Source organism: Falco cherrug, chromosome 3 (genome assembly GCF_023634085.1).
Source record: "Falco cherrug isolate bFalChe1 chromosome 3, bFalChe1.pri, whole genome shotgun sequence".
NCBI lineage: Eukaryota > Metazoa > Chordata > Aves > Falconiformes > Falconidae > Falco > Falco cherrug.
This window is the reverse complement of record NC_073699.1, coordinates 29,593,548-29,607,346: the sequence shown is the minus strand read 5'-3', so window position 1 is coordinate 29,607,346 and position 13,799 is coordinate 29,593,548. Positions and strand designations below refer to the sequence as shown.

Below are 13,799 nucleotides of genomic sequence, written 5' to 3'. Positions count from 1 at the left end.
ACAGTGCATATTTTCTGCATGGCCACTGCAGCAGTTGCATAATTTTAAAAATTATGCTTAGAATAAGATTTAAGAAGTATTTTAATAACATTCAACAAGTAGGGAAAAAGCAGAAGAAAGCAGCAATTGTTTTGTTAGTGAACCAACAGGAACTTCACAGCCCAAATCTGGAAAGTTATTTTCATGAAAAAGCAGTAAATGTAAATAATATTGCGTAATATCTACAATCTTTTTGCATCTTGAATATGCCATAATAATGCCATACAGAAGCATGTAAAGGCCAGAACTGTTTTTCGTTAAGAAGAAAACTTGTCTTTGTATCTAGGCACTCCAATTGTCTTCAGTGTTGTGTCAGCACACAGTTAGATGGCTCCAGTGAAATCCTGGTTCTGTAGTTAGAAGCTGTGAAAATGGTAGACTGCTGCAGGATGTGCTTCATAATAATTCTCCATCGATTTTCCAGTAAGGTGTAAAGTCAAATTTCGGCATGGTTTGAGTGCTGGCTGCTTTGAAGCAGCCTCCTAGCATTAAGACACCAAGACCGTTGGAAGACTGCCAGGCTTGATCAGTCAGAAAGCCTGAAGATGCAGCTCCATGTGTCATCTGCTTCTGAACTGGGCTTACCGAGGTCCTGTTTCTGACCTTTCGTTCCTGTTCCAATACCACAATTCTCCTCTTTAATTATTTTTAAATGAGTTCAGAGAGCACAATTTCGGATGCAATTTTGAGGCTCATTAAGCTAATCCAAGCTGCACTGCCACAGACTGTCCTTTTCTGTCTCTGCTTTGTAGTAGTACAATGAACCAGTGCAGGAAACAGAACAGGCCAAAAAAACCAAGTACAGTTTTTCTCAGGTTTTGGGGGTTTGGTTTTGTTGGGGTTTTTGCCTCTTGGGATTACTTTTTTGATGCTTCAAGACCCTGATCTGGCTGTTTTACACAGTCATACAAGGCACAGATGAAAAGACACAAATTCAGTCTGGTATGGAATTACATACCAAGGCTGTGACAAAAAAACTTGCTAAAAATGGGGATATTTTGTGATGGCCTTGTTACCAAAAAAAGCATATTCTGGAATTCTTAATTTCCTAGTCTTTAGTTCACATACCACTTCATGTGCTTTACTTCCTCATGTAGTCTTTTTATAAGACACTCTTGACAAACTGAAACATCATTTAGTCAAATATTAGGCTAGATAGAAGTTTATTTGGTTTGATACAGGTAAGATGTAACAACCTTAAAAAAAAAAAAAAAAAAAAGGCAGAAAAGATAATTTTCCAGACATCTGGAAGCTTTAAAATGCGAAGCAGTCTAGATCCCAGCACACATTTCAGTGAGCAATCGTGTGCCAGCAGTTGGACATTTCTCATTGGAGACTCCTGTACTGTGGATTTTTCTGCTTGTGGTCTGACTCAGTCTGACTTACATTACTGGAAATAATGTAGAAGGAAGTTTGTTTAGTTGGGCAACATTTGTACATGACATCTTCTAATCTGCTGCGGATTTAGTTACTTTAATTGCCTTTAAGAAGCTGAAAACAGATAAAGGCTATAATGTGTATTAAGGAAAATATTGTAGCATTTGATTTTGGGGATAGTTCATTTAACTGTATGCTTATTTAGTTAAAGAGGCTGCAGGTAGATTCTGTATTATGAAAGTCAAGTACCAGGTTACTTCACTGCATTACAATAATGACTGTTTCCATTGTTCATACATCCTATCCTAGAAAATGATGCCTAAATGTTCATTTTGAGGCTTTGTTGAATCCTGCTTTGAATCACTGCCAGGGTGTATTTGACACTTGCTTCTGCATCTTTTCATTTATTTACGAAACACTGAATAATAGTCAATGGGAGAATATTCCAATTTACTCCAATGGGAGTAAATAATTTTGTTACATTTCTCATCTCCAGATGTCATAACAGTGAATCATCAGATATATCTGTATCTATTTGCATCTAGGAGTTCAGTGAATTCTTACTTTAAACAGTTATCACTTGAGAAAGTTTTTGATCTGTGATTGAACACCTCATAAAAAAAACCTTCAGTGTGTAGGACCCCAGATTTTTTGCATCTAAGCCCAATATTGTGGTAGGTGCCACCCAGTAGCTCTGTGATTTCCCAGGACTGGTCAGTGGCAAGACCACTTAAAAGAATCCCACTGCAGGCTGTGACATGCCAATTCCAATGGCAAACTTGTTTATACAGCCATACTGGGCACTGAATTAGGTAATTGGTCTGTCTCTGCTGTTTGAGAGCAAGCTTTCTGTTGTGAAGCCACAGCCTTAATGACTTAAAATTATAAGTCCTTAAATGTTTTTTGTTGTGGGGTTGTTTGGGGTTTTTTTTTCTCGATGTACTTAGTCACACCAGTGAATGAGAGTTAACTCAGCTTCCTGAAAGGTTCAGCTACTTTGATGAGACAAAAGTTGCTTTCTGTAAGATCAGGTCAACAGTGAACTACCATTTAGTTCAGTGTATCTTTCTGCATGAAAGTGTGACTCAAAACTGAGACTGGTAAAACTGCAGTCTTACAGTGAAATCTTAACACTGAAATGTTAGAGAATGTTGTGCAAAATCAAGCTGAAATTTCAACTACTACTTTTTAAAATGGCCAAGTGAAATATGCAAGCAACTCCCATAGAAAAAGGCTGTTTCTTGGGTTTAAAAAAAAAAAAAAAGTGCGAAAATGAACAAACCCACACCTTGTCTAAAGTAAATATGTGTATTTTTTTAATCTGTATATTTTTATATACGAGACAAACTTAAAATTCTGAAATTAAATTTTAAAATTAACACCAAAAAACCTAATACTTTTAGAAAAAATATTAATGAAAAATTACTGTTGGACAAGCGACTTTGCCAGATTTCAGCCTGCTCTTTTTAAATTAAAAACATTTCTTTAGAAAAAGAAAATTGAAGCACAAAAGTTTCGTATTGGCCTTTCATAGGGTAGCAATATAAACATACTGTTTATATTAAGATTAAAAAAAATAATTCTGTTGTGTTAGAAAGGGTTTAGCATTTGCATATACCCATGTTACAACTGGAACATTTAGCACAGCTTTTATTTATGAATATTTGGATCACAGTTTAACAAGATGAAGCCTCTCACTTTACTTTTGAGGAGCTGGAAAAACATTGCATAAAGAAGCTGAGTTTGTATTGCTTCTTGCTATCACATCTTTCACATAATTCCTGAAGTATTGTGAAAACTACAATTGAATTCCTGTCAGGAGTATTTCTGTAGGTCTGGGAGCTCATGTACACCGCTACACTGCAAATTGGTATCATTTGTTTTGCAGCAAATTTTGGTTGAAACGAAAATTCCTTAGTAGAAAAAAATATATTTGACTTTTATGTGAAATAAACTATTTCAGACATTTCTGATATTTTTGCTGCCTCATTTTGGCTTGATTTAGTAGTTTCCTTTTTGAAGGATAGCATTGGATTCATGTTATACAGAACTCTTTCTGCAGTTGGATTGATACAGGTAGAAGCAAGTCTGTCTAGATTAAATTGTAGGACTGAAGTTTTAATTTAAAATTTAGAGAAACTTCATTAGACTGGAAGACATAATTTAGCAGTCTGATATGCTTGTATGTATGTCTTTTATTATATTTTCCATGTAAGATTAATATGTCAATTTACAAAATTTTCATAATGGTCAGAATTTCAGTCAATCTTACAACTCATGTGCAAAGCAAAATAAAATTGGTTTAGTTGAAGTGTTCAGTGGAACAATGTAGCAAACTTTGGTTAACCAAGAAAAGTTTTTTCATAAAACAACGATACATTAAATAAATTTCCAAACTGTTGAAGGCTTTGATGGAGTAGATTAAGTACTTAGAACAAAGCCAGAAAAAAACTATGCAGTGTTTTCTTTGTAATTCCAGTTTAAGCACAACGGGGAGGGGAGGGGAAAGGAACATATTCCTTTTCTGTAGCTGTTTGTGCGGTAGGCAAGATTTTTATTTCCATGAAAATATGACTACTTTTTAGCAAATAAAACTAGGTCACATGCCACAGTAACAGAGCAGATGTGATTGGCACTTTGATTCTGTGGTTTCTCACTTGTGACTCTTTCCATACGTTATGTAATGTGAAGAATGATCTCATGATTGGCGGAGGGGTTTTGATCAGTTAAGGAACGGCTGTGCAGAAGGCTGGAAATTTTACTTCAATAGTGTTATTATATAACCATAATTAATATGAGAAGCTGGAAAAATTAAGCAGATGTAGATGCTTTTGATCTAGAGCAGTTGTACTTCCAAAGATTATGTTGCTTACAGTTATTAATTAAAGAATTATCCTGTAAAGTATGAGAAAAATAGAAATGCTTATAGTGAAATTTGCACATGCTTACATTTGTTGTTGAAAACTCTTGAGAGATTAAGAAAGTGAAAATATAATGAAAAAATGTTGCCAGTTGTAAAACACCTCTCTGAGATCTGGCAAATGTGCTAATTATTAAAGTATTAGGTTGTATATTTACCTGGATGGTTTTATTGCCTCACTTTGTGGGGTGAAAACTTTGAAGACACATCTCTACCCTCTACGTACTTGTATCAAGAATGGAAAATAAATGTTACCTGGTTAAGATCGCAGTGAGCTCAGATGGGACTACTTGCCAATTTTGAAAAGCAAATATATTTATTTACTCTTGATTTTATGATGTACATATCTGTGTGTGTTCTACAGGACATGCTATTTCCAGGCCCTTCTACTAGATAGATGTGTCATATGCCCTATTGAACCCAAGGGGTTAAGCTAGTAAAGTTACCTATCTCAACATGAAAAGGAAGAATTAGCCACAGTTCCCAAGCTACTAGTGTAGCTTTCAACACCTTTTCTATGGTCTCTAGTATTGATAGGATATATAACTGTGAAAGGACAAGAAAATGCACTGAGGTGATCTAAGAAGTAAACTGTCATCTTGACATGCTTTTTCTAGATATTGAAAACCTTTCCATATTGCAACTCATTCTGAGAGTGAAACTGTAGAATTCCTCTGATTTAAGTACCATCTGGTTATGCTCAAAGCTTTAAAGCTATTATCTCAGCATAAAATTTCAGCATCCTATACTTTTTTCTTCACCAAACTATCCATTTTTAAGCCACAAATATTTTTCCAGTCCTTTTAGATTTTATCTTAAAGTATATTTTAACAGTATTTAAATAGTTCTTAAACAATAACAATTTATCTTGATAGATGACATGCTGTGTTTTTTCATTTTATTTTAATTAGCCATTGTGGAACCAAATTCCCTTTTGTTTTATTCCTTTGAATACTGTTTAATTATAGTTATCATGCCAAATATCTTAAAGGTTATTTTACCAATACAGTTTCATTTAACATAAGCCATGTGGAATCAATAGTCCTGTTTCCTAATGTGAATGCTTGGAAAATCTTACATTCATATGTTAAGAGTACACATCCTTTCCTCATTAGCTGGAAAGTACAGGGATTTTGGCACAGGTTCTGTGTGGAAGCATTGTGCAGCTTTTATATGGATTTTGTTTTTAGCCTTTGATGACACTGTTTAGAATAGGAAGTATCTAATAAGTAAAGCATTTTGTCTAATGTGCTGCCAGTGTGTTTAATATATGCCTGGAGGTCTGAAACATTATCTTCTCCACTACAGTAATATGCATTTAATTCTCTGAAAGCAGAAGGTCGAACTTTTAAAAGGGACTCAAAGTACATTTTCAACTAAAATAATTTAAAACACATGGGATAGCGGACCAGAGTAATGTACAGTTGGTTTTTATGGTTTGATCATGATCATGTTAATGCACACCAGTAGCTAATTAAAGAAAACTTTTATTGTTCATTTTAAATGGGTTATGTAAAGAGTAAGAGAATTGATATAATACAGCCCAATGATAAATGTTACCATTATATTTGCTAACAGCAAGCTGATATTGCTGTTCTTGACATCTTTAAAGTATTGGCCCATTTATTCCATAATAAAGCGACGAATCTTTCTAGAGTTGTTATACTGAGAGTCATTCTCTCTCATCTCCTTATCCCATTAGAGAAATACCTAAATGATTCCCAAGTTTATTACTAGATGCATTTTCTGTTAACTGTGAAACTTGATTGGAAGGCTTGATGCTTCCTGAACTGAAATTGATGCAAGAAGTTCCAGGGGTACTTCTGCACCTTTATTTTGTACTGAGTTGTGTTATATAAAGCTGTCTTGCAAATCATTGCTCACTTGTTCCAACCTTTAATAATATATGTTGTAAGAGTATACGTAAGTCAAAGTTTCATGTGGAACCGGGTGGCATGGAAAACCGTAATAGGATATGGTGTCTTTCACCTTTCGGGCACTGGTTCATATTCCGTACTGCTTAGTACTGAGCAGAAGTTACCATCTGACTGCTGTTTGGTGACCTGCGTGATTTGATTTGGAGTCTCGGTAAAGTTTCTGTAGTCGAATGTCCGCATAACAGGAAACTCAGCAGTTGGGACCAATTAGCACCCTTGCAGCAGTCTTCACAGAGAAACTATAGTCTGAATGGGGGTGAAGGCAGAGCTACTTTCTTACCTTTCTTGAGGTGCTTTTTGTAGAGCAGCATTTTTAATAAATAATTAGAAGAAGAGGCAGAACAAAAGAACTAGGCTTCATGTCAAATCTATTTAGAAGAGAGGATCTGGTTCAGAAACCAGAAGCACTGTGCTGTCTCACTCCACTCTGTCATTCACATGCAATGCTTTTCGTCCTGGAAGATTATAATTTAGTAGATGACATTGTCTTTTCAGTCCCTCTAGCCAAGTCAAGCATAATCTAAATGTCAGGTAGCTGTAGAAATTTCTGCTGCATAGAGGAGAATAAGAGAATACCATGTGGTACCCATAAGAGCATCATTCACTACAGAACAATGCTTTCAAAAAAGATTTTTCATCAGACTGAACTGTGCTGTGGAGCAATTAAAGATTGCCAGGTTTAGCAGCATATGCTTTCTACTTTGTTTCAGGCAGCATTTCCATGAAATGATATGGCAATATTGTTTCTCAGCTTCATCCTTTCTGCCTTCTGCTTGCCCTCAACACAGGAGCAATAAAATGATCTATACCATTTTTTTAAAGTACCATCAGTGCAGGATATGGGCAAAGGACTTTATAGTTTACCAGACAGAGAGGCTGAGGTGTAAATAGCCTAACTTTGCTTGGCTATCAGGAGGAATCAGGATTTTTTGGCTCACAATGTAGTAATTCATTAAAATGGTCCTAGTTATTTTTACAGAGGCTGCATTAAAAGTGGTATCACATTTACAACTCGGTGATACGAGTCTGCCATAGAAATCAGCCGCAAGGAATTTTATTGGTTATTTGAAAAATATGTACATGAGTGAATCTGAAAAGATTGTAACCAGAACTGGCAAAAACCCTTTCAAAGAAAATCTCAGCTAGTTAATGGTTCTGTTTTAGCATTTCCTCTGTAATACTTTTTTTCTAGTATGTTCTTTGCCTTAAAGAAAAGGAGAGGGGGTTGCTCCCTTTGTTTCATAAAACACAATATAAAGGAACCTTTTAAAAAACTGCTTTTCTTTAACTCCCCGACAGCCCAATTTCTGCAGTATATGTAAAATCTATTAATGATAACACATAAAGGCCAATATTTGAAGAAATTCAGTAATTCGCTGTCCTTCAATCCTTTAGTTAAGTTGCTGATAAGTTTTCTAAGTACTTTTAATTCTTTATTACATTTTTCAAGAGGAAGTTAAGGTATGGTTTGCCCTAGTTTGTATCTCCCTTGTCAAAGATTCACTAGAGTGGAGAAGATAAAAAGAAACTATTGAAGTAGGTCCTGGAATAAAGAAATGAAATAATTGATTCAATGTGCAGTGGTAGCCAAAAAACCCCAACAAAATATGGGACATCATCAGGATGGAGACTGAGAACAAGACAGAAGGCATCATTTTACTGCTACATAAAACCATAGTGATCCCACTTCTTGAATACTGTGTAGAGTGCTCAGGAAGCGCATAGAGGAATTACAGAAGTAGAGAAGGAAAGCTAAAATGATCAAAGGTGCTGAAGCAGCTTTTTTGTGAGGAGAGACTAAAAAGGTTTGGATTTCTGTGTCTGGAGAGAAGAAGGCTGAGGGGGGCTATGATCAAAGTTTAAAAAGTCATAGCAACAGTGATAAAGCTGAATGTGGACCTGAACTTTCAAATCATGCACTACAAGAGATCAGAGAAATGCAATGGCACTTTGTTTTAAACCAAAGGCAAGAAGAAAAAGGAAAAAAAAAAAAAAAGGAACTTGCTGCCACAGAAGGTTTGGAGGCCAGACACTGTCAGGATATTCAAAAAGAAAGTGGATGAATTAATGGACAAGTCTAGGCATGGTTACTAAAACAACTACACAGGTACGTACCACTGGCATTGCAAATGCAACAGCTGTGGATGCCTGGGAGGTAGGAGAGAAACAGACTGTTGGAAATGGCCAGGATCCGTGGTGTCTCTCCACAGAGTCTCCTAGTGCTGTCAAAAACAGCGTATTGGGCTGGATGGGTCACAAGTCTGATTGAATTGGGCATTTCTTATGTTAGCTCTTGTATGGAGCCAAGCAGAAACACTTCTGGGCAGCGCAGGTGGAAGAGTTAGTTACACTATGAAAGCGATACAGGGTGAACGCAAGACTCTAAACTCCATATGAATCCACGGAGTTAGCCATATATCATTATAATTATTATTTTTATTCTTGTTTAATTTTCTGCAGGGTTTTTTTCCCAAATATTTTAGCATATGCTCCCCACCTCATCCTCAAGCTCTTTGTAGGATTTGTACTTGTTTCATAAGCAGTATGGAACGTGTTTTCTTCCTGAAGCACTTCCTTGTCTTGGATATCTCTGTATTTTGACTCAGTACTATGTGGTCCCTGGACACAGCCTTGCAATTTTTTGTTTCACACTTGCATTTCCTGTGATAGAAGGAATGTTCTTTTTTCTGTTTGAGTGGTGTATGTTATATTTTTTAAGTATTTCTATATGAAATGATTTCTCATGTGAAAGCCTGTGAATATCACTGCCAGGACCGTATGTAGCCGTGGTGAGCTTTGGTAAGCTAAGAACTTGTACCTAGTTGCAGAGCCAGTCTTTAGATAGCAATGATGTTTCCTTCAACTTTGGTGTTTTATATAAGGCAGCTGTCATTTCCATGACTCTTAAGAAAAATATTTTTTCTATAACATAATATTTATACATTTCAGCGTACAGTTTCCATTTAGTCTTGCTGTGATTTTGCAGTAGACTAATATTACATTTTATTTCATCTAATCATGGTAAAATATTTTAGCACAAAAGAGGACTTTTTGAGTATCCATCCTCAAAACTGGAAAACAATTCTGACCAGACTTTTTATTTACAATGCATTATTTCACAGAGAGATGGTTTTATATGAAGCCATAAATTTCTTGCAGATTCTTTAGAGTTTAAGGAAAGGGTTTAAATTAAAAAGAAAGAGGTAGTTTAAGCCTAGAAATTATTACTCCTTGTTTGGGTTTGGGGTTTTTTTTTTTCCTTCACATGTTCTTTTGGCAATTCATCTGTTGTGAGTCATCATTTCATTGGAACAGACACCTGCTGTGTTTCCATGAGTGATTACTGTGTTAAAGTTAGCTTGGCAGATATTTTCTTTTATAATTCTCCTTTTTGACATCATGTTTATATAGTGATTGTTTGCTGCCACTGAAATGGAAATAGTTGGGATATGGATATCAGAAGGTAATATAATATTTTCCTTTACAGGTTTCCAAACAGGAGCAGAAAAGAATGGATGTGTCTGATGGAGGAACAGTTGAGACTTCTTCCCGTTATAGTGGCGCACAGGACAGTGGAATTGGCAGTGACAGTGTTAAGATCAGAATTGTTCAGATCGAGCAGCACAGTGGTACCAGCCAGCACCGCATTGCCCGTCCTTCCCGCCAGTCTTCCATTGTGAAGAATCTCAATTTCATTCCCTTTGACATTTTTGTTACAGCAAGTCGCATCTCCTTGATGACTTACTCATGCACTGCCTTACCTAAATCAAAATCAGTACAAGATCGGAAAGATGGTGAGAAAATAAGCAAAAGCTCCTTAAATCTTCCAGAAGCAGGCTCAGGTGGCAGCCATGGTACCAAGAAGCCCAGTCAGCCATGCATTTCCTCCGTCACAGCAGATGATCTTTTGAACAGTAACATTCCTATGTCTACTGGGAGAAAAACGGGTCTTTTGTCACTGGAAAGTCTGCATGCTTCCACAAGATCGTCTGCTCGACAAGCCCTGGGTATAACTATTGTTCGGCAGCCTGGCCGCAGGGGAACAGGGGACATAGAACTGCAGCCGTTTCTCTACCTCGTGGTGTCACAGCCCTCTGTGCTCCTGAGCTGCCACCACAGAAAGCAAAAGGTAGAAATATCAGTGTTCGACGCTGGTCTTAAAGGAGTATCCTCAGACTACAAGTGTACAGGTAAAAGCATTTAACATTCACTCCTGGTGGTAACTGCCAAAATAATTGCGCATCTCAAAGTTACTAGAGTAGTGGAAAACAGCTAGAGAGACTTCTAGGGCATCTTTGAAAATCAATTGGTAAATAGACATATTTTTAGGCTTATACCCCACAGCTGAATCAACTTAAGTGTTAAAATTGTTTGACATTAATTAAGATCTAACCTTTTAGCAGCTAGTTCTTCCTGTTCTTCAATATTACTTTCTCATTACCGGATTGCGATAGGGCTTGTTGTATTAATCTGATTTCTCAATGTTTTCTAAGGAAGTAAGTGTTGTAAGCCATGCTGATTTCATAAAAAGCATTTTTTATGACTGAATATCACAATGTTTTCCTATACTAGCCTACTGATAAAATTTAAAGATAAACATTGCAGAAGCAGTGGGTGTTTTGATCATAAACTTTAAGAAAATTACAGTGATCTTCCAAATGGCATCTAATGATGTCATGTATTTTAAGTTTTCATTCAGCTGAGTAATAGGATTTTGCAAGAATTTCCTTCTCTTAATGAATGGCTTTTTTTCTTTTTTCTTTTTTGATTTCATATGGAAAGTTTATAATAAGAAATATAGGAATAACTGTTCAGTATAAAAAAATCTGAATTTTCTTTTTCTGTCTTGCCTGTACTGCTGAAGAGAGAAATCAAAGTATTGCAATTCATTTGTCTGGCAACCACTACTGAGTATAAGAATTTAATGAGATACATTATTACAGAGTGTTACCCCAAAAAAACTGTAAATGAGGACATGAAGATCTGCAGTGGGGTTTTAAATTGTTCACTGATTGAAAGCTGTAGGTAAAAAACATTGCTCGTTTTTTCTTGCCAGTGTTCGTTCATACAGTCCAGTAGTTGTGGAAAGTGGCATGGTTTTTTGTGCATCTATACCAAATCTTTAATGAATGAGATTGTATCTTTTGAAAATTGTCATCAAAATGGTGTGCTTATGCAAAAGACTAAAAATTCTGGGTTTAATAGATCTTTTTCAGAAATCTGAACTATGGTGGAATTTTTAAGAGGGCTTAAACGCTGAGGAAGATTAGAAAGCCCAGAGAGTAGATAATTAAAACAGGGAGAAGATTCATTCTCTGCCACATATTCTTTTATCATTCTTCCATTTTCATATTTTTCTGTTGTTGCAGTCCTGTCTAAAAAGAAACACAGCTGTGTCACAAATTTGATTTACTCCAGGTTCTCATGTATGTTTGTTAAATATTATATAAGATGTAGTCATTGTAGCAATTAGTATGAAAATAATTTAAAAATCAATTAACAAAGCAAAGATTGGAGGAGAATTGGAGTAGTTTTAAGGTAAAGATCACAACCTCATTAACCTAGTGTTTTGGAAAAAATGCAGTAAGGCTTATTCATTTCTCATGTCTGAGACTTTCAAGTGTGTCCTTGTACAAGCTGCCACCACGTTTCCAATAAACCGGATAAAGTTCTCTCCATTCTGCCCATACAACTAATTTCAGAAGTCTTTCACCGTCTTCATTGTTTAAAGGAGCGATTTTAGAAAACACAAGCTGTAATAAGGTCTTCCTATAAACTGAAAGTGGATCAGAGAGTACAGAAGAATGTCAAGAAGTTTAAATAATTAAGATAGTAGGAACATACAGCCTGAGAGATTCTCAGTCACCAGCAGTTGTTTAACTGAGACACAAAGAGATAGTCTTGGAGGATCAAAGATTAGCTCTACATGAGTCTTATCCTTTCTTTGGCTTTTTGTTTCCATGTCAGGCAAAGGTAAAAGAGTATGGAGGCAGGAGTGATGTTATGTGAAGGCAGAAGTTCTGATCTCATGCTGCTGCTTTGTGGGTAGTATCGAGTACCCTACTTGCGTATCAGAGTTCTGTGCTTGTTACTGAAGCATTAGGGCTCTTCTCAAAAGAGTTTGAGAAGTGGGTGCCAAAGTTCTAGTGCCTAAAACCAGCATCCTGAATATATTAATAACTTAATAAAACTAATCCACACTTCAAGTCACACACTAATTCACACAGCAAAATAGATAGTATAAAGTTTTTATTGCCTCCTGTTTAGGAAGACCTGCTGTGTTTGTAATTGCATCGTTCAGGATTAATATTGTCATACCACTGTAGTAACATGTTAGTTTTGGAAATTTCCATTTTTTATTTCTAGCACCTGTATTTGAGGGAAAATAACCATGATCTGTTTTATGTATATGTGTGTGTACATATATACACACTCTATAGATTGCATATCATATAGTACAGCATCAGCAGCTTTGCATGGCATTTTCTTTGCTGCTGCAGTTGATGTCTTCACTACACCAACTTTTTTTGATGTTGTGACTATTTGCTGACAGTTTTATCTGAAAGATGTATCATCCAAATGAAGAACAACATGAAGTTTATTTGAAAGAAATAGGTTAGCTTCTTTCCCTCTATACAATAAGTGTGCACTATATTCCTATATTTCTCTGTATATCAAGGACTGGAGAGTGGGAAGAGGGCATAAATGACGTTTAATTTACAGTGAGTGGTGCTAAAGAGCATTTCCAGTTAGACTCTCTAGAAGACTGCTGCTCTTGTGTCTATATGTATGTATGCAATGCTTTTTCCATTATCTAAGATAAGATGGGGAAAAGGACACAAGCTAAATATAAAAGCTCTATTTTAACTGGAATATAAGAGCTGATGTAGCATTTTCCCCCTTTAAAAAAAAAAATGGAAAGAAAAAAAAGCTTCAACAGTGGGACTAGGCAAGCAGGACTGATGAAAACACTGTGCACATTACATCGCATGATGGAGACAGGCAGCAGCACAGCAGCAGCTCAGAAGGTCAGGCCTGTAACAGCAAATTTCATCACAGCCTAAAAATTTGAGACTTTTCTGGGCAAAAGGAAAAATATGTGATGTTTGTTAAAAAGTTTTATTGGTACTCCTATGGGGATGGTTTCTCGTTACTTATACTAATATGATTAAGCTTACATAGTTAAGCTATATATGGGATATGTAGATTAGATCCAAAACATGCTAATAAAAACTGTCATTTCATATCGTCATTCTGTGTTTATATATTCACACCATATATGCTGCATAGGAATATTTTAGGAATGCTTTAAAGCATGTGGAAAAATTGTTTTGAATCATTTGTGTAATTCTGAAGACTTTACTATTAGTTCAACAGTAGATTCAGATCTTATGAAAAATTGTGTTATGATTTCTTATGGCTTTTCTAAAAGAAAAAATCTAGTTCTGAAATAACTTAAAATCTTGCAAGGCAAGAAGAAGCAAATACAAAATTCTCTGGTGAAATTAGGGAAGTCTTATTTTTTG

At 35.8% G+C, this 13,799-nt stretch overlaps 1 protein-coding gene across 6 annotated transcripts in view; it reads left to right on the top strand.

Annotated features, from left to right (window-relative positions):
* VPS13B (vacuolar protein sorting 13 homolog B) overlaps window positions 1-13,799 on the top strand; it is a 478,367-nt gene that overhangs the window by 350,080 nt on the left and 114,488 nt on the right. For all 6 annotated transcript variants that reach the window (XM_055706070.1, XM_055706071.1, XM_055706068.1 and 3 more), the window contains one exon: window positions 9,761-10,463. In XM_055706070.1, the coding sequence (XP_055562045.1) occupies window positions 9,761-10,463 (703 nt within the window). The remainder of the gene's footprint in view (window positions 1-9,760; window positions 10,464-13,799) is intronic.